At 36.3% G+C, this 20,558-nt stretch overlaps 1 protein-coding gene across 2 annotated transcripts in view; it reads right to left on the bottom strand.

The window, feature by feature from the left end:
- Window positions 1-20,558, bottom strand: part of VPS41 (VPS41 subunit of HOPS complex) — a 184,657-nt gene that overhangs the window by 34,936 nt on the left and 129,163 nt on the right. For both annotated transcript variants that reach the window (XM_081147818.1, XM_081147819.1), the window contains 8 exons: window positions 19,743-19,872; window positions 17,853-17,968; window positions 16,541-16,597; window positions 12,465-12,526; window positions 10,996-11,077; window positions 7,834-7,926; window positions 2,898-3,025; window positions 823-967 (listed from right to left, as the gene is read on the bottom strand). In XM_081147818.1, coding sequence (XP_081003944.1) covers window positions 823-967; window positions 2,898-3,025; window positions 7,834-7,926; window positions 10,996-11,077; window positions 12,465-12,526; window positions 16,541-16,597; window positions 17,853-17,968; window positions 19,743-19,872 — 813 coding nt within the window. The remainder of the gene's footprint in view (window positions 1-822; window positions 968-2,897; window positions 3,026-7,833; window positions 7,927-10,995; window positions 11,078-12,464; window positions 12,527-16,540; window positions 16,598-17,852; window positions 17,969-19,742; window positions 19,873-20,558) is intronic.

Raw genomic sequence — 20,558 nt, 5'->3', positions numbered from 1 at the left:
TATAATATATATAATATACACATATACATAATATAGCCTATAATACCTTTACATACATAAATTAAAATGGAAAAATCCCAGTAAACCTTTTGGATCCTTAATATTCTCCTCTTTGATTTACCTAAATTTTCAATTTTCTGAATAAGAACTACTATATTTTATGAACCTTTTTATTTCAATCATTAGAACTTGTCATTAGCTTTCTTTTATAAACACACACACACACACACACACTCTCACACACGGTTTGTATCACTTTACAAAGAGCCCCTGTGAGCTGTGGAGGCTGGGTGCCATCATTAGTCAAGCAATCCACCATTCAAATTTGTCTTACAATAAAATAACACATCCCACATGTCCTGGATCTAAGTGTCATCTGGGACTAGTGGATACTCCACATGCTAAATCTGTAAATGCGAAGGAATAAAGTTACAATAAGTAGATCAAAATAAAAGTTTACTTAAAATTTTAATTCTGGCACATACAATTTAGAGGGTTGAATGAGCCAAAGCATATAGTTTCTTTGTTTGTATGAATCATGTGAATTGTTTTACTAAAAATTTACTTCACACACAATTTCAAAAGTCCCACATCAAATTATGATTGCTTTTACAGAAAAATCACATCAAATAAAGGATTTCTGAATGGCAACTTCTAAAATACCTAACATACAGCAAGGGTCAGAGTGTTCTGAACATGATCAGCATACAGTCAAGCTATGTGATTTACTAACTACTCTATCATTTGGATAGATGTCTAGTTACTAAAAATTTGAAGGAGTAAAAATAAGTTATCATTATTAAAATAAAATAAAAACATTACCTCGGAATCAAAATCCATTAATAAAACAATTTTATCCTTGATAGAGCTGAAAAGATTATGCTTGTGAATCAACTGGAAAACATCCTTATGTCTTAATGTTAAGTATATTTCCAGAGCATTCCCATAGTTTTTGTCATAGGTATACCTGGTAATAAAAATGTTTTACATTAATGTTCATTAATACTTCTGCTTAAACATAAACATAGTCATATACAAATCATGTCTTACAATATTAAAAAATGAAAAACATGTTTAGAGAAGAAAGTTAACTTTATTTGGAAATTATGCCTTGGATTTAACAATACATGACAAATAAATACTTCTTTTCTTTTTTTCTAATCCTCACCCAGGGATATTTTTTCCATTGCTTTTCAGATAGAGTGGAAAGGAGAGGGAGAGAAGGAGAGAAAGAGAGAGAAAGACATCGATAAGAGAGAGATACATCAATTGGTTGCCTCCTAACTGCGCTCCGACAGGGGCCAGGGAACAAGCCTGCAACCGAGATACATGCCCTTGGCCAAAATCAAACCCAGGACCCTTCAGCCCACAAGTCGATGCTCTAACCACTGAGCCAAACCAGCTAGGGTGACCAATAAATATTACTTTCTCACAGTCTTGCTTTACATCTCACCAAAATTTTAGAAAATTTATAATATTCAATAAAAGTTTCTTTCATAGAAATTTTCTAAATTTTTTATATAAATCCATACAACAAAAAAAACTATGATCTAGAATGAAGGAAATGCTTATTCTAGTAGTAAAAAAATTCATTCAAATTCTTATAAATAGTATTCAGCTGATAAATGAATGATACTCCAAAAGCTTATATGTAAGGGAGCTGTATAAAATTTAAATGTGTTTTTCTGTTTAAACAATGTTTTACACATTGCTTAATTCTCTATGCTGGCTCCTGAAAGCCAGTTGAACCTAAACTTCACTGTGAGTGCAGTATTAGTACTATATAATTATTAGTATTATTGGTATTTTGTTAGTACTACAGAATCTAAGGAATATCTAGAACAATGTTTCCAGAAGAAAATGATGAGTGTTCTAACTCAGAATGCCACAAACACAACTCCCTCTGTGGAAAGTTTTAAACAGTCCTCAATTCTAGGCAGTTTGGCGTACTTTCCTTAGTCTTGGCAGAAGATATAAGATGGGCAAGAGGGAGGTCTGGAGTGGTGGGAGTGCCAAGAAAGGCCTGAAGCAGGAACAGTCTTCCTGAGATTACCTGCAGTTTGCTTCTTGTTTCACTAGCCAGGAGTGGGGAAACTTTTTTCTGCCAAGGGCCATTTGGATATTTATGACAATATTTGCAGGCCATACAAAATTATCAACTTAAAAATTAGCTATGGAAAAAGCTCCTAGATTTGTTAAATTTCAAGTCCTGCCTGCGGTTGCCTTGGCAGGGCAAGACCAAAAGATTTCACGGGCTGTGTAATGGCCCATGGGCTGGACATTACCCACCCCTGCGAATAGACCAAAGCTCTTTGAGGGCACGAGTACCTTATCTGTCTCTGTATCACAGGCATATAGCACAAAGCCTGGGCCACTGAAAGTGCCCAATAAATATGAAACATAATCTAGATTCCATTTACTGAACCCTCAGGTCAATGCTAGGCAATGCACTTAGTTCTTGATTATGACATCTCACGTCTGAAAACCATCCCATAAGGAATTATTACCTGCAATCTTACAGATAAGGAGTCTGAGGTTTGATAGACTGACTAGCAGATCCAAGAACGACAGACTCCACAGCCTCATGAGGAAACTAATTTGCCTATGTAATCTAAGACCCAGCACCCTTCCCTTTAGGAACCACTGCCCATACCAAGTACTGTTGACAAGGATTCTTCTCTGGGAAACAGATAACATTACAATGGCACAATTTCACACATTTTTCTTGCCTAGTTGCTCACTGAAGGTTTATGAAAGGTTTTCACTAAGAGTGAATGTAGAAAAACGGTATAAAAGGCTCCCTCCTCTGTGTCCTCCCCATCCAGAGTTTACCAGATCTAAAATATAAAAAACTTCCTATATAGGTTGATTTGGAAAAAGAACTAAATTATACTCACAATTCTGCCAGGGTTTGAAGTAAGGTCCTGTTCTGACTATCTTTCTTCAGGTGATCCCGAACTGCTTGAACTATTACCGAATTGTTGTACAGATCTCCAGGCCATTCTCGAACCAGGGTGGCAAAACCCTAACCAAAGAGGAAAAAGAAGAAAACTCTTGAAATAGGATAACTATCTAAATAGTTTAAACAATGCCTAAAATATTCATGTAAACCAGGAGTAGGGAACATCTGGCCCGTGGGCAATATACAGCACGTGAAATCTTTTGGTCTGGCTCTGCCAAGGCAACCACAGGCGGAGCTTGAAATTCAACAAATCTAGGAGCTTTTTTCACAGCTAATTTTTAAGTTGATAATTTTGTATGGCCTGCAAATGTTGTTATAAATATCCAAATGGCCCTTGGCAGAAAAAGGTTCCCCACCCCTGATGTAAAGAGACAAAATAATTTTATGATGAAAACTTTGGTCCATAAACACAGCAATTTCCAGACTATGGGTTTAGGGGTGGCCAAGGGAGAGAGAAAATTACTGCACACTAATCTCTATTTACCACTCCTGGGAAGTAGGCGGTGTCATTCACTTCTGTTCTTATTTGATAAAATGCACAAGTAAGAAATGCCCTCTGGTCCTTCAATAAAGTACCACTGCACAGAGAGAATGTAGGTTTGAGTTGCTTTGTCCTCATTCTGGACTAACTGTAGCATGTGGATGACATCTTACAGATACTGTCAAGTCAGCTACTCCCCCACCACCTCTCATGCACATTAGGTCTGGGCTGCACAGCCAGCACAGCATACTGTGGCTTGTCCCACAGTGGAACCGCCCAGCATCTTTCAACAAGTGACCATGTTTGTCCTCCTTCCACTCCCGCCTCTAAACCCAGTTTTCGTCGGGAATTTGGGACTCTGGTTCAAGTCTTATCTCCTAGCTCTTACCCTGACTATCACTGGATCTCAAATTTTGTGGTTCTGATAGAAAACCCCAGATCATCTGGATCTTGTTTCTCTCCCATGGCTGATTCTTGGCTTGTATCCTGGGGAGCCTCTGCCCTCCTGATTCCTGACTTTTAGCAAGTAGAAGTAAAAATCTTCATATTATTGAAAAAAAATCATATTAATATTAAATAACCAGTGCTTTAATATACTACTATGAATTTACTTAAGTGATATTTAGAAATGAAAATCGTGTGGTATAATTCGCTTCTGTAAAGTACCAGGACTTCGTAAGAAGAAAATCTCAAAACGATCAGAAACACAGTCTCCATTAAAGTCCTCCCAATTTCTCCTAAAGTGACCCCCAGGAAGGGTGGCAAGACATGACAACAACAGGCTACACATTTCCATTCAAACTTTCTACATATGAGCATGATTACAGTTTGATTTGAGAGATTTGAGGAGGGGGCTAAGTCAAGATGATATATTTTATAAAACTACTAAATAAGAACATTAAAATATTCTCTAAACCAAAATGATAGTTTGGATTCCCACCAAATAACTGGTAGCTCTCAGTAGTCTGGAGACTGGGAATAATACTGTTCAGGTAAAGAAGAAAGCTTGGCTCCACTCTTTTCCCTGTTTATCCAACGGCCTCAAAGTAATGCCAACTTATGATGTAAAATATGGCAAACTGACTGGTCATGTTGTATGATAAAAGCATGATGATTCCAACATAAACTGCAATTAGTGTTTATTACATGTCCTATTAAACTTTTCCCTCCTTAATGGGCTTTGTATACCTGTGAATAAACGTGCTAAGAAATACTGATGAAATTAACCCTGTGGCCATTATTATTAATTACAAAATCAAGTTATCAGGAAGCTATTACGTTTGAGTTAGCAAAGTCAGAGACATCTCAGTGTCCATTATAGTAAGCAAAAGGTTAGAAATATTCATTAAATAAAATGCCATAGAAATTGTCCCACTTTTAACATGCTTATACATTTCTCATTAATATTATAAAACAAAGCTTAACTATTTAAAATAATTCTGCTAGGATGTAAATTAACAGGCAAAACAATATGCATTTCAGTAAAAACCCTATACAAATAAGTCATGAAGCATCATCAACTCCAAGGAAATACTGATATTTCATATCTTTTTAGGAAGAAAAGAATATGGGTAAGTCAATATTCCAGAAGTACAGCTTTATTAAAAAATCTGGCCTTTAATGCTGTTTAACAGCACAAAATTTTCATCTACATAACATGTGATAAAAAATCTTGCTACAGAACAATGCTATCTGACTAAATATGGGACAATTTAATTCAAAATTAAACATGAAACTGAGAAAAATGGAAAGTAAATATGAATTATTTATAAAAGCTTATGACAACAAAAAATTGTTTATAACATTAGTAGGAAGGAGGAAGACACCCAAAACATTCAGGAAAAAGAAATCTATAAGCTCTAAGTTTAAGTCATGCTTTTTTCCTTCAGTCTCAGTCAAAAGCCTTCCAGATATGCCCTAACCAGGTGGCTAAGTTGGCTGGAGCGACGTAGTGTACGGCAAAAGGTTGTGGGTTCGATTCCCGGTCAGGGCACATACTTAGGTTACAGGTTTGACCCCCGGTCAGGGCATGTACAGGAAGGCAACTGACCGATGTTTCCCTTGCACACTGATGTTTCTCTCTCTCGCTCTCTTTCTCCCTTTCTCTCTCTCTATAAAAACGTATCATTGGGATTTTAAAAGAAGAAGTCTTCCAGATATGTGTCAAAAGGATAATTTTGATGGTACAGAAATTAAAAGTTTCTTGAAAAAGAGCTGAATCGTGTGAAAAAAACTGTAACAGAATCATAAAAATAATAAAATTGCTTTTTATGATTAAATTACATTACTTTTTATAAAGACATATATAATAAGCTGCAGTATTTCTTCATAAAGTGCATACTATTTTCCATCATTTTCACAGAATACTCATAATTCTATTTTGGGATGATGTACAAAGACAGAATATTTATGACAGCCACTCTGTGTAGTCAGACATACTGGAAAGAAATAGAAGTACATTATAAGTCTTTATACACTGAAGAAACCTTTTCCAATAACTATGGACAATACTGGCCTCTCTTTAGATATTTTAGAAAACATATTACTCTGTCTTACTTATTTTTCTAGTTGTTTAAAGCTTATTAATATGGTCTCCCTGGTCAGTCTGTAAACCCAACGAAGGCCAAGACTGTGTTTTTTAATTTCTCTAGCATCCAACATAGTACTCAGCCCAGTTCTAGAACACAGCAGATTCCAAAAAAAGGTATGTTGAATTGAACTGAAAAGGAAATAAATAGAAACCATAGCCTACATGAGTTGGTATCTAGCATAAATGACAGAAACTATTACCATAAAAATATTCTGTACAGATCCAGAAAGGAATAGATCCATGCTGTTAGGGAAGACTGGATTTTTATAATACATCTATTAAGAGAACAAGATGAAGAAACACTGCCTCCATTAGTATGTATGATTATTAAAGAAATATTTTGTTCAACTTGAATTCATGCTAATGCACCTAATTTCTTTCTTTAAGAATACAGGTTATAAAAGTAAAGGGATTATACAGGTCATATATATGCATCGTGATGCTCTGATCTTACATATCCAGGATTACCTGGTTGACAGTAACTGACCATATACTTGAGTTATCAGGGTAAGAGATCACTATCTTAAAGGTCCCTTTAGATCTTAAGATGTAAAAATAATCTCAGAGTTGAAACAGTGTTTGCTATATTACCATTCCTTAAACTGAATCAGTTATTGGTTAAAAAAGTATCTTAACAAGGTGCTTAGTACTCAGTAGGCACTCAAAAACATAGGAGTTCCTTTCCTCATTCCCCCTCTAGTCTGACTGCCCACCAGAAATCTCATCTTTTCAGAAGGGGAACCAGGTTGAGTCTTAGTTACAATATTTTATTGATAGCTTTATTAAGAGCTTTGTTGATAGCTTTATATCAGGGTTTCTCAACCTCAGTAATGCTGACATCTGAGGACAGGTCATTCTTTGTGGCAGGGGCCTATCTTGTGCATTGTGAGATATATAACAGCATATTCCTGCTGGCCTCTGACCTCTAAATGACAGTAGCACAAACTCCTCTGAGGGACAAAACCAGCCACTGTTGAGAACCACTGGTTTACATGCTTGGGTGTGACTCAGACTATGAGTGATTGCTGAAGGATCATCGTTCCATTCACACTTGTATGCCTAGTGCCTAACACATTCCTGGAATGTAGTAGGCAGTAAACAGATACTTTCTGAATAAATGTGTGTTAAATGAACAAAATTAAAAAATTATTATCCATTTTGGGTGCATGCAAACAGCAAACTTAAATTACAATCCAGGCATGCTATGTATTAAACGTATGGCCTGGGTCAAGTTATATAATTTCTTTATTCTTTACTTTCCTCATCTGTAAAATTGGTATTACTATTTATAGTGTTGGTGGGAATATAAAAATCACAATTTGCATGTAAAAGTTCATTGTATAGCAGACAATCAATTTATGAACTGCCTTTCTCCTTAATCAATAAGCAAACAGATCATTTCTAATCCCTTTCCCCATTTCTACCTCCTCAATTTCTCTTTAATTCTCCTTTGGGAAATTTAATTCTGAGCCTCACATGTTAGAACGTTCTGATTTCTTTAGGGGGGATAAACAGCAGCAGCTGCTATTCTACTTATGAAATCCCCAAATGGCACTTAGTCCCTTTTTCTATTAAGTTGGTAACTTTAAGAAATTCTCCAAAATTTACATGGATTAGAAATTTTTCACCATCTACAAAAACATTAGTTATCACTGGAGTTTACCTACCTCAGTTTCATCTACCACACACAAACTGCAAATCAGTTAACTTTAAACTAGTTGCTCCATTATATTATTTTTCTAAATTTCTTAACATTTTCCATTGAAAACAAGTAAATATGACCATGCCTGAATGCAATACCTCATAATCACTTTCCAAAAATTCATGTAAAATCATTTCATAGATGAGTGGTTTCAGGACTGGATCCCCTCTTGGCAAATAAGGACTAATAGCCTAGGGAAGGAAAAGGAAAAACACACACAAAACAACCTTTAAAAAGTGGTAAAACAAAACTATACTCAAATTATGCAAAACCATAAAAGTATATTTTCAATTTTAAAATTTAAGGCAACAAAGTACTTTGGAAAATTATTATAAAGTGAAAAGATTCAAATAAACTCTACTTTCTTATAACACACTATAATTTTTTTTAAGTATCTATAAAGGATATATATATTTGAATGAATAAAAATTGCCTTGGTTAACTTGCATCTCTGTTCTTTCTGATGAACTAATGAAAATCTAAACAATAAGGGGGAGAAGGTCACAGAGATGATAATAAAAGTCAACCTCTTAAGTAATCAATCAGTATAGGTCATCTATTCAACTTTCTTTCCTTCAATTGAAATATATCAACCTTTAAAAACTCAAAATCATCTTTTGAAATCAGGGGGAAATACATCTTGTGTTCTTCAGCTATTTCAGTGCTGTGTTAAGTGTCAAATTTCCAAATACTGTCAAATGATGATGTAGGGAACTATGCACCAAAATCACCATTCCAAGGAGCTCACAGCCCCAGAGGAAGGTAGACAGACATCTAAACAGCCAAATTGAATATTATGTGGAGTGGTATAAGAGAGGAATTAACAAGGTGCTGTGGCAACTCTTGCACACTGGAGCAGAGATCACAGAAACCCAGGTCTGTCAGGCAAAGAAAGGCAAAAAAAGGCCACCCTGGCAGGGGGATCAGCATAAGCAAAGGCATAGAGCCATGTAAGCATACTCTGTATTTAAGGAGGTGACAGATGTGGAATGAGGTAACTGAAGGAAGATGAGGCTGGAGAGGAAGGCGAGGCCAGGTCATGGAAGGAATTCAGATTTTATCTTATGGGCAGGAGGGAAACAACAGATATTACGGAAGTGAGAGCAGCACATTATTTTTTAAATAGCTAACTCTGGGTCAGGGTTGCTGGTAGATCTATCAAGAGTTAAGGCAGCAGTACCAGAAGGAAAGAAAGAGGCCCAATTGATACTGACAGAGTAAAACTGAAAAGAATTAGAGATTAAACAGAATAAGGTGTTAAACAGAGTTAGACATTCTCATCAAAACAGTGGCTTTCAGCTATTAAGCATGGAGGAATGGGTATAATGTGATGTCATAAACACACATTGAAAAGAGAATGACCGAATTTGGGGGAAAAAATGGAATCACATTAATTTAAGTGATCCATTTGAGTGATCCTTATCAGCAATATATACAAGGAAAAATGGCCATCACATACTTCCTACGTAGATAAGAAACTCAAAAGAGAGGTCTAGGTTATGGAGCTATCTAGGTAAACATGGCCACAGGACTGGATAACACCCTCCAGAAACAGCCCAATAAACATGAGAAGAAGTGTCCTTGGGGTATCCCAGGGAAGAGAATACTTATGGGGCTGACCAGCTGAGTAACTGGGAATTTTTAAAAGAATATTCATAATGCCAAGAGAGCAGTGAAAAGGCCCATACATATGTTAAAGCTTTTTTTTTAAATAAACAAATATAGGAATACTTTATTTACCTGGATATTGTGCACCACGTTAAAAGATAAATAAATGGCCCTGGCGGTGTTGTTCAATGGTTAGAGCGTCTGCCTGCCCACCGAGGTTTCTCAGATTCTGTTCCAGTCAAGGGCATGTACTTGGGTTGCAGGTTTGATGCCCGACCCTGGTCAGGGCACGTGTGGGAGGCAACCAATAGATGTGTGTCTCTCACATTAATGTTTCTGTCTCCCTCCCGCCACTCTTCCCCACCAAAATTAATAGAAAAAATATCCTTTGGTGAAGATTAACACAAAAAAAAGCAAGATAAAAACAATGAAGTATCAAAATTATTTGTTAGAGCTACATAATCAAACTTTTCCATTTATTTTACAGTAAGTAAAGTATTATTTAAAAAAGCATTAACCTTAAGTACATTTGAAAAAAACCCCTCATGTTTCATAATCTATTGGATGAAACTATACCTATTTTCCACATTCATTAAAAATAACATGACTAGCCCTGGCCAGGTGGTTCAGATGGTTGGAGCGTCATCCGGTACACCAGAAGATTTTGGGTTCAATTCCCGGTCAGGGCACATACTCAGTTTCAGGTTTGATCCCCAAATATGGGTGGTAACAGATCATTGTTTCTCTCTTTTTCACTCCTTTTCTCTCTCTAAAAACATATCCTCGGGTGAAGATTTAAAACACAAAAAACAAAAAATAAAGACTAGCCCTGGCCAGTAGCTCTGTTGGTTAGAGCGTCATCCCCATACACCAAGGTTGAGGGTTCAATTCCCAGTCAGAGCACATACAAGAAACAACCAAAGATTACATAAATAAGTGGAACAACAAATCAATGTCTCTCTCCCTCTGTTCCTCTTTCTTTCTAAAATCAATCAATAATTTTTTTTTTTAAAAAAGGAACATGAAAACTTCATCTGAACATAGAACTGGAAGGGGATAAAAAAGTGAACACCTCATTTATGTAATACATTATATACGTGTATTTTTATACATATGAAATATAAATCAGGTTTATATTTTGAAACTAATCTAAAAGTTTCATTTTTCTTCCTTGCTGAGATAATACTAACTTCCCAATAAAGAAGTGACTACTATTGTCTTAATTTTATTTCCATCTCAATAAATACATACCTTGTTTTATTGTACTTTGCTTTATAGCGCTTCACAGATACTGCTTTTTAAAAAAAATACAAATTGAAGGTTTGTAGCAACCCTGCGTGGAGCAAGTCCATTGAAACCATTTTTCCAATAGTCTCAGATGATGATTGGCATTTTTTTTTTAGCAATAAAGTATTTTTTAATTAAGGTATGTGCACTCTTTTTTTAGGTATAATGCTATTTCACATTTAATAAATTACAGAATAGTGTAAACAACTTTTATATGCACTGGGAAACAAAATCACGTGACTTGCTTTATTGAGATATTTACTTTATTGCACTGGTCTGAAACCTAACCCACAATATCTCCAAGGCATACCTATATTAATAAACTACATACAAAAATTAAGAGTTAAAAATAAAGTAAGGCTTACCTTAAGCTGTCCAATTTCTTTGAATTTATAAACTTCATATTCCCAGAGTGCTGCATTTTTCCCAAGAATTTTCTGGCATTTGCTGGCAGCAAAAACATCACAGAGAGAAAGAAAGTATAAGCAAAAAAATAGACAGAATAAGTAGACATTTCCCTTCATGTTTTAGATAAATCTCTCATCTTAGAGTTTTGAAAAATTTCTGTCTCAAGTACCACTGAACATAAAGGTATTACTGGTACTCACTTGATTGTATATACAAGGTTGATGAAAGTCATAAAAATTAATACAAAATACTTCTAAAGATGAATACCTTTCAGAAGACTACAATTTGGGGTTTTCCTCATGACTTTCCTGTTCTGAGTTTCCTATTTATCCAGATAAGCACTGCTGATTTGGGGACCTTTCTTGCCTTGAAGAAATGTCATCATACCCAAAAGTGCCAATTTAAATCACTTCTTGAATGGCTTTAAATAATGGACTATAAAATTAGACTTAAGAAAATTAGAATCCTATTTTCTAGTACTAATGTATATAATCTGGAGAAGTGTTCACATATGAATAAAACTTTACTCAATTTACACATCAATGAAATATATTTCCCTAAATCTCAGGTGAGGAAAAGTAGGCTTGAAGGCTACCTTCCATGTTAGCCATGTACACGCAGTCCTGCAGAAGGGCAGCACACAACTGCAGGCAAAGCCACTCATATGACACACTCATACAACCACATGTGTGTTTTCTGTCCACCACAGACCCCTGAAACCCAGGAGTCTGGGGTCTGATCACTTCCATTTAATTGCCACCCTCTTGTTGAGAGACACTTCTGCTTGAATTGCAAGCAGAGGCACGGACTGCCTTTATTTTAAACTACCTTCCTCTCAAGGATGCTTGTTGAGTGAAGAGCCCTGAAAATTAGAGGACTCAAATAGTGCTTCCCTCCAGAGCAAAGAGCAGGTTTGTTTTCTATCCTGTATAATAAAAGTAACAACTTCCTCTGAAGCCAAGGGAAGGGAAACTTACTGCCCATTGTAAAAGAATCAGATACTCTAAGTTCAGGGTCCCTCTCCTGTAACACAACCCACTGCCTGTGTAGGCCCTCTTTGTGTTGCGCTGTGAGAACTGGGGCTGTGGGATCTGGCAAGTGCTGGTGTTTGGCTACTATTACTGATGAGGCACCTTTGAAACCGTGACAAGCTAACTTGTTAGTTTATAAAACAGATAAAAATCTCAGACTCTTCATGGGTTTTGACACCTTTTTCATTAAGTAATGAGAAAAATGTTTGGTGAAAATGAGATAGTAGGTAGGTAAATAATATATATCAATCTGTTCTGTGGTTAAAACCATTAATAGTAAAAAATTACCCATTAGAAAGATTTTTTAAAAAGTCTGTCAACTGCAGAGAATGGCTTATTTTTACTGCTAACATTGATCAGTTCTATTTATATTAACAAGTAAATGTGATTATTACCGTGCTGCTATGTCATACTCTCCTTTTTCCACCAGATGGTTTATATATGCCAAGCCGATGTCCTAGAGAAAATTAAATGAAGGAATTTCATAATTAACTGGAACTGAAAAGCTGAGTGTGTTTCTGAGGAGGCCACCACATTAGGGTCCTATTAGCACTACTGACTGAAACCTATTTATACATCTTAGTTTGCTTTATGTAATTATGCCCTTTTTTTCCTTAAGCATATTTCTGTAATTATGCTCATTCTCATCCTAATCATATTTAAATATACTTGTATTTTCACAAATTTTAGAATTCACAATGAGCTTTCATCTGTAAATGTGAGCTACCTGTGTACTCTATGTTAAGTCTGAAGAAACGCGGTAAGAAAAGCAAAATGATAGAACATCATATTAAAGGGAAATATTAAAGTGAAAATGAGCTCAGAAAAATATGTAATTCAAACACATGAGATTACAGATGAGGACACTGGGCCTCAAAGCAGAACTGACTGGATTCAAAGTATTCATGTTTATTCATTTATTCTACCTCGGTTCTGAAAGGATTTGGGGTGCCCTGTGGCAGCAGAGGCATGAGAGCTCTTGCTTGACTTCCCCATGACTCCTCTTATGAAATACTACTTTCACCCAAAAACATTTTCATGAGAAGCTTAAACTCAACATATATAACAAAACTTGGATTTTAAGTTCTACTTTACGTACAAAGAAGTTTTTGCGGAATTTTTTCCTGGATGACAAAATTGGCATGAGTTCATTTCTCCCTCTGCCTACCTGATTATGAAATTACATTGTGCCAAGAGAAAAAAAGTCTATGCATAATCAATGCATAGGACATGCCTATTCCAAGAGTGAAGGAAACTACACATAGTTCTTATTTTATTTTTACTTTAATGACTACTACGTAGGAAATCCTATTTCAAATATATAGGAACTATAGAGTAAAGAAACGGTGCCTAAATTTATTTCTCTGAAAACAGACCACATATCACAATATCAATGGAAAGCTTCTGTCCAGGTTCAAAGTGTCAATTTCTGCAACCTTTCTTCTCATGCCATGGCCCCTTTCCATGTGGGGTTTATTCTACCACACATCCTCTTTCTCTGTAAACCTTAAACTTCAACCCAATTTTATCTCTTTTCCCTTAGCATAAGCATATTAAGTGTCTCTTTTACATAAAATATCCATCACCACCACCAACCTTCCCATGATGTCACAGCTCCCAACAAGTTTTCACTCTTTTCTACTTCATAACTAGTCTACATTTTACTTCATAATCTCCTATTTACTTTTCACTCTCTAGAACATGTTGAGAATAAATAATACATATACATAAAATTCACTAGTCACTTTCATATTACCAAACCAAATGTACAACTGACTAGCTGAGGTTGTCTTACTTTTGACCTGCTAACCTCAACCATTTGAGCATTTAACTCTCTTTACTCTGAAATTCTCTCCTTTCTCAGCTCCCATGGCATAATCTTCCTCTGGCTGTTCCAAATCTGTTTGTATGCATAATCCCTTGAACGTGAGTGTTCCCAATGGTTCCATTCATCGTCCTCTGTTCTCTAATGCTAGACACTTGCACTGTGTGGATTAGTCCAAACACGCGCAGTCACTTGTTTGCTGGTGATTCTCCCAAATCTATTTCTGAGTCCAGATCTTTCCTGAGTTCCACTATGTTCTATAGGTGGCAAAAACTCAATGTGTCTAAACCAAAACTCACCCCCGCTACACACACACCGGATCCTATTACACCTTGCATAGTCTCTTTCTCTCCCCCTCCCCTCCCCCTTCTTGCTCTCCTACTCTACCCCTCCTCTCCCTTCCCCTTTTCCCTCCCTCTCTCCCTCTCTCTCTCTCCCCATCCCTCCTTCCCTCCAAATGGCAACACCATCCACCAGAGGCCCAAGACCAAAGCCTGAGAGTCAGCCTAGATTTCTCACTCTCACTTCCCCGTGCACACAGAGCCAGTCATCAAATTCCAAAGAGTCCAGTTGACCATGTCTTCCACCTACCTTCACCACTCCATTCCTATCAACTTTGCAGGTCTCATCACTTCCACCTCTACATCAAGAAGGGAATCATACCTCACTGATTCCTATCTCAGCTGGCCTCCCTCTGGCCCCATTTCCATCAGAGAATCTTTCTAACAAGCAAATGTGATGAGGCACTGAAAGCTTAAACTGTCTCCTAGAGGTTCCAAGACACAGCCAAACTCCTAATTACACATGGCCTTTCAGGATCAGATTCTTCCTATGTATAAATTCCTCAACTACTCCACATAGCAAGCAGGCCAAGCAGTTTCACTACCCTGCACCATGACATATACTATTGGCTGGAATGCCTTCTGCTTCATTTTTAGACAATCCTTTCTTATTCTCCACAATTTTGAATGGAAAAAAAAGAGATGCCCCAGTTCTTTCGCTGTTTATTTCCTGAATTATTTTGCTTGCACATTCTTGGGAATTAGGCTTTTATGTGGAGTTTTACAAAGAAGCTTAAGCTGGGGGAAGTATAGGCAAAAGGAAGTTGTGATGAAAAACAAGTAACCATAAAAGACTAAGTTTCCAGTTTTCATCTGTAAACAAGAGTCCTGGGCTAGATGGTTTCAAAGGACCCTTCACACTCAGAGGTTAAGATTTATTTCCTGCGTTTCTTCTGCACATTCATTGTCACAGTTAGCAAAGAAACAGGCATTCAGTCAGTATATTTTTTCAGAGTCCAAATGTAATAAAAACGTATTTGATGTCCTAAATTAGTCTCCATAACAAAATCAATTGAGTCTGTTATTATAGAAACACTGTGAAGCAATCTACTTTTATGAAACCACTCTTGATACATTTTGTGATAATGTGGTTTCACCTATGATTTAAAGAAACCTCTCCACACATAACTGGAAAGCTTTGTACTTAAAGTGTATTTCACAAATCCAGTTTCCAAATTACCTAAAACTATCTCCTAGCAGGTGTTCAAGTCTCTTGTTTACAAGCAGAAACTGATTCAATAAAATAAAATATTTTCATCTTACAGGTTGGAGAATTAGTTTGAAATAAATTCTCAAAAGATAGGAAGAATCAGTTCTTTTTAAATTACTTTCAGTTTCATTATAACTTATTGAAAGATAAAATATATAAAGTACTCATACTACTCAACAAAAGGAAGACAAACAATCCAATTTAAAAAAGACCTGAATAGACATTTCCCCAAAGAGGACATACAGATGGCCAAGAAACATATGAAAAAATGCTCAATATCACTAATCATCAGAGAGATGCAAATTAAAACAAGGAGGCACCACTTCACATCGGACAGAATGGCTATCATCAGTAAATCAACAAATAAGAAATGCTGGCAAGGATGTGGAAAAGGGAACTCCAGTACACTGTTGGTGGGAATGCAGACTGGTACAACCACTATGGAAAACATTGTGGAGTTTCCTCAAAAAATTAGACATGGGACTGCCATTTGACCCTGTGATCCCACTTCTAGGTATACATCCTAAGAAGCCTGAAAAACCAATCAGAAAGAATATATGCACCCCTATGTTCATAGCAGCATAATTTACAGTAGCTAAGATCTGGAAACAGCCCAAGTGCCCATCAGTAGATGAATGGATTAAAAAACTGGTATATTTGCACAATGGAATACTACGTAGCCGTAAAAAAGAAGGATCTCTTACCCTTTGAGACAGCATGGAAGGACCTGGGAGTATTACGCTAAGTAAAATAAGTCAGTCAGAGAAAGACAAGAATCATGTGATATCACTTACATATGGAATCTAATGAACAAAATAAACTGACAAAATAGACCCAGAGACTCTGAAGCTGATATATATTAGAGGGAAGGGTGGGGATGGGAAGAGATTAACCAAAGAACTTATACGCATATATGCATAACCCATGGACACAGACATCAGTGTGGTGAAAGCCTGGGGAAAGCGCTGGAGTAGGGTGGAGGGGGTCAATGGCGGAAAAAAGGGGAAATCTGTAATACTTTCAACAACAAGGATAAACTGAAAAAAAAGGAAGAAAGATAAAATTATATTTCAAATAATAAAATTACACACTTACCAGAATCTTATGTCTTTTAATGTTCTTCTGGCTAATTTCAGATGCCATCAAAGCTTCCTATATTACATAAGCATGATAAAAGGAGTAGAAAAGGTGGAGGAAATATGGGAGAGAGTGGTAAAGATATGAGTTATAAACACAATATACTTATTATGTTTTAGAGTTCTAGACTACATAAATAAAGCCCCATTTTCCCTTGGCTTTTGCTTCAAGCACAGGAATTTCTAATGCTATGGTTGAATGAGCCTCACTGCATTCAAACTCAAACAAAAGCATGCAACCAAAATGAAGACTCCTCTTATTTCCATTTTAATTAATTTCCACATTAGGATATTAGAATTACTTTTCAGACAGAAATCAAAATATAACTAAAGCTCCCAGATTCAAACAAAAAAAAATTCATCTGTCTTTTCCTATTTGATACATTAAAAGTAAACTATATGCTTATGTTTAGGTATATCTACAAATAAGATTTTGAAAATCTCTGATTTGATTTTTACTCTGGAAAGTTTACAATTATTACTTTAACACAAATGTTTAAAACATAGAATTATTTCTTTAAGAAACTATTTGGAGCTAAAGCAATATGGTATGAACTTGGTACCAATACCTGGACTCTAAATAGTTTATAAATTAAAAATTTTTTCCCCAAATCCTTTCAGATGGTCACAAACTTAAAGTAATCTATAAATAGTTTATTTTTGTTTGTCTTTAGCTGATTAGTATACAAAGCCCATCAAGAGAGTTTCTGTAACTAAACCAAACACAATAATGCCTTTGTGGCATTATAGTTAAAAAATGTTTCCTTTTCTTTTCTTTTTTAAATCATAATGGGACTTTAGCTACTAAAATTAGTCTGAACCAACACTAAATAAAGTAGACATCATTCCATCTGAACAGGTAGTTCAACTATCCTAAGTGAACATTAATTTGGTAGCTTTATTTTTACATAAGAAATAAGTGCCAAAGGAATGATTCCACAAAAATATCTAAACAGACAATTCGGAAATACTAGATCTATTTTATTTCTCTTGAAAAATCACAAAATAAACACTTCAACAGGCTGGATGTAACCCACTCTCTCCCTCCACTACCAACTCCTCCTCCACTGAACAGTAAAGCCAGCTAACCTCCTTGTGATCTTTCACCCCCCAAATTTCTAAAAAAGAATATTAGAAAGTTATTAGCCTCCAACAAATTTTTAGCTTAGGGCATTCTAATTCACCTATGTGAAAGATTTATCACAAAACCCTTTTTTCCTCTCTATGCTACAGATGTGTCAATATATTTAAGAAAGTAAAATCAAAACTACTTCATATTTCTTCTTTTCAAGGAGCCAGTCAATATGGTCATCTTGGTCTCGTTCCTTGGCTACTACGACATCTCTTGGACTCACAATGTAAAAGAGTGATTCCCCTTCAGAATGCTCTATAGGTGAGAGAAGAGAGGAACATCTCAGGCAATTCAACATTAGAAACCTTGGCAGTAGTTCAGGGGACTTTGTTAGACAACCCAACTTAGCAAGAATGAACAGAAAACTTAACTCTTTGGAACAAGTGTTTTTGGCTTTGTTTGAAGGTAGGGGTAGGACATGGTAGAGAATAACTGGAATAATATATTCCAGTGCTTTAAAAAGTATTTAATTGTGAAGTTATTTGGAAGAAAAAAAGAAAGGGAAGGAGAAAGGAAGGAAGGGAGGTAAGGAGGGGAGAAATATAAAAAATCTTTTAAAAATAAGGTGAGTTTAAAATGCTGTGTTTAATAATTTTGATCTCAGCTGAAAGGTAATGTTCAAAATTTGCCACATCTATTGCATATCAGAATTTATGTACTGTATATAAACTTTATTTATGGCCATTTACAACACTGTTCTATTTTTACAGAACCACACCCCACAGTCTGCAAAAAATGTTTCCTCTTCATCAAGGTCAAAGCCATCTAAAGCATAAGTGACAGATGCTCCAAGCCCTGGGGATATAATCTGCCATTTCAGCATGTTGTGCACAATGCCAATTGTGAGGGTTTCCTGCAGAATTCAATTATAAAACGTGTTCTGAAGGGTTTCTAAGTGTGCAGCAGAGTTTGCTCTGAGCAAAATATCTAGATTGGACACTTTCAGTTTTGAATCATGTTTGCTTTTTGCAAAGTCCAGAATATACTATTCTCACATTTCTCAACTGATTAGGGACTTCATACAAGAAAACTCAAACATGTATAGAATATTTTTTTTCCTTTTCACTAATATGAGAAGTAAAAATATTCGCCAAAAAAAAAAAAGTCAATTGTTTTTAAAGCAGAATTTCTTTTTTGGGTTTTTTGTTGTTGTTGTTGTTAATGCTCACCCAAGGACATTTTCTCCACTGAATTTTAGAGAGAATGGAAGGGAAGGAGGGAGGGGGAGAAAAAAGAAGGGAGAGAGAAACATCAATGTGAGAGAGACACACTGATTGATTGCCTCCCGCATGCACTCTGACTGGGCTAGGGATCTAACCTGCAACCCAGGTACATCCCCTTAATTGGGAATAGAACCCATAACCCCTTGGTGCTTCGGCCAATACTGTAACCATTTAGCCACACCGGCCAGGGCAGAAAGAATTTCTTAAAAGCTTAAGTAAGCTGTTCTATTTTTGTCATATCCTTGTGTTTTTCAAGGATATGATAACACCCAAACACAGATGCCCCTGGTATGACTAAACAGCACTGTCTTTATTTCTGAGCAGTGACTAATTATATTCATTCATCCACTCAACAAATATTCAGTGAATCCCTAGTATGTGCCAGGCACTCTGCAAGGCTCTGAGCATTTGGTCACAAACAGAAAGATAACTTCTCTGCCATCCCTTAGCACACTGTCTAGGGACATGAAGTTGCGAGTGACCAGAACCATGCTGCTTGACATCAATATAAGTTAGGTGTCACATTAAATAGGACAACAGACCAAGTATAAGAACAAAGATCACAGAGCCTACTCACCTTAGTCCTGGCCCCATCTTTTCCCCTCCCTTCTGCTACTGGTGCTCAAGCAAGTTCTACAGTATTTCCTAGCCTCGATGCCTACATCTGTAACATAAGAGGCCTGCCCAGATATTCTCTAAGATCTTTTCAGCACCTCAATTTAAATTCCTGGTTGTGCTACTTGAGTGGAAGGGGGAAAGATAAAAATATAAGAAAGACCATGAGCCAGAGCCTCGATCTCTCTCACCTAAGTGATAATCTCTACATTCATTTTCCTGAAAGCCTCTCACTGTTAGAGCATCTGAAGAGATCTCTTCGCACGTCTCAGAAAGTGGCTGGATAATATCCAACCTGGGCCTGGCACAGTATTCTCTTTCCTAGGGCAAAAAAGAGATGGAAAGGGCTCATTTTAATTACATTTCTACAAATTATACAAATTAAATTTAGTTAGGCATAATTAAATGCCTTGGTTTTATCATTTTGGCAGATGTCAGCCCTTCTAAACACCTGCCATAGATAGCCTCATAGCTGTGTTTTATTTTCTGACCTTTTGCATGAGATAAACAGGACAGGTACTACTGTTTCATGTCAGCTTCCCACTAATGCAGCCCATGCAACTCCATGGCTACCACAGCCTTAGACAACTTAGTTACACCTCTTTATCACAAATGAGAGCAAAGTAAAAATAATATTACAAACTGGTCCATTATGCAAACCACTGCCACTACAGGTAAACTTACTGGTAATACTAAAAAGCTAGAGCTTATGAGTTATGTCTAAAGCAGAACTTACTGAGATGACGGAAATGTTCTTTATCTGTACTGCCCAGGGTGACAGACATGACCACAGGTGCTTACTGAACACGTGAAATGTGACTTCAGTGACTGAGAAATTGAGTTTTAAATTCTATTTAGTTTTAACTAATTTAAATTTAGTTCTAAATTAATTTAAACTTAAACATGGTTAATGACTACAGTTTTGGACAGTGCAGTTGTAGATCAAGATAGAAGGGGGAAAGATGATTTACTGAGGGCTTCTGACAGCTCCACTAACCTAGTGTGAT

The sequence above is a fragment of the Miniopterus schreibersii genome (assembly GCF_964146895.1).
Source record: "Miniopterus schreibersii genome assembly, chromosome: 9".
Lineage (NCBI taxonomy): Eukaryota > Metazoa > Chordata > Mammalia > Chiroptera > Miniopteridae > Miniopterus > Miniopterus schreibersii.
This window is presented reverse-complemented; position numbering and strand designations above follow the sequence as displayed.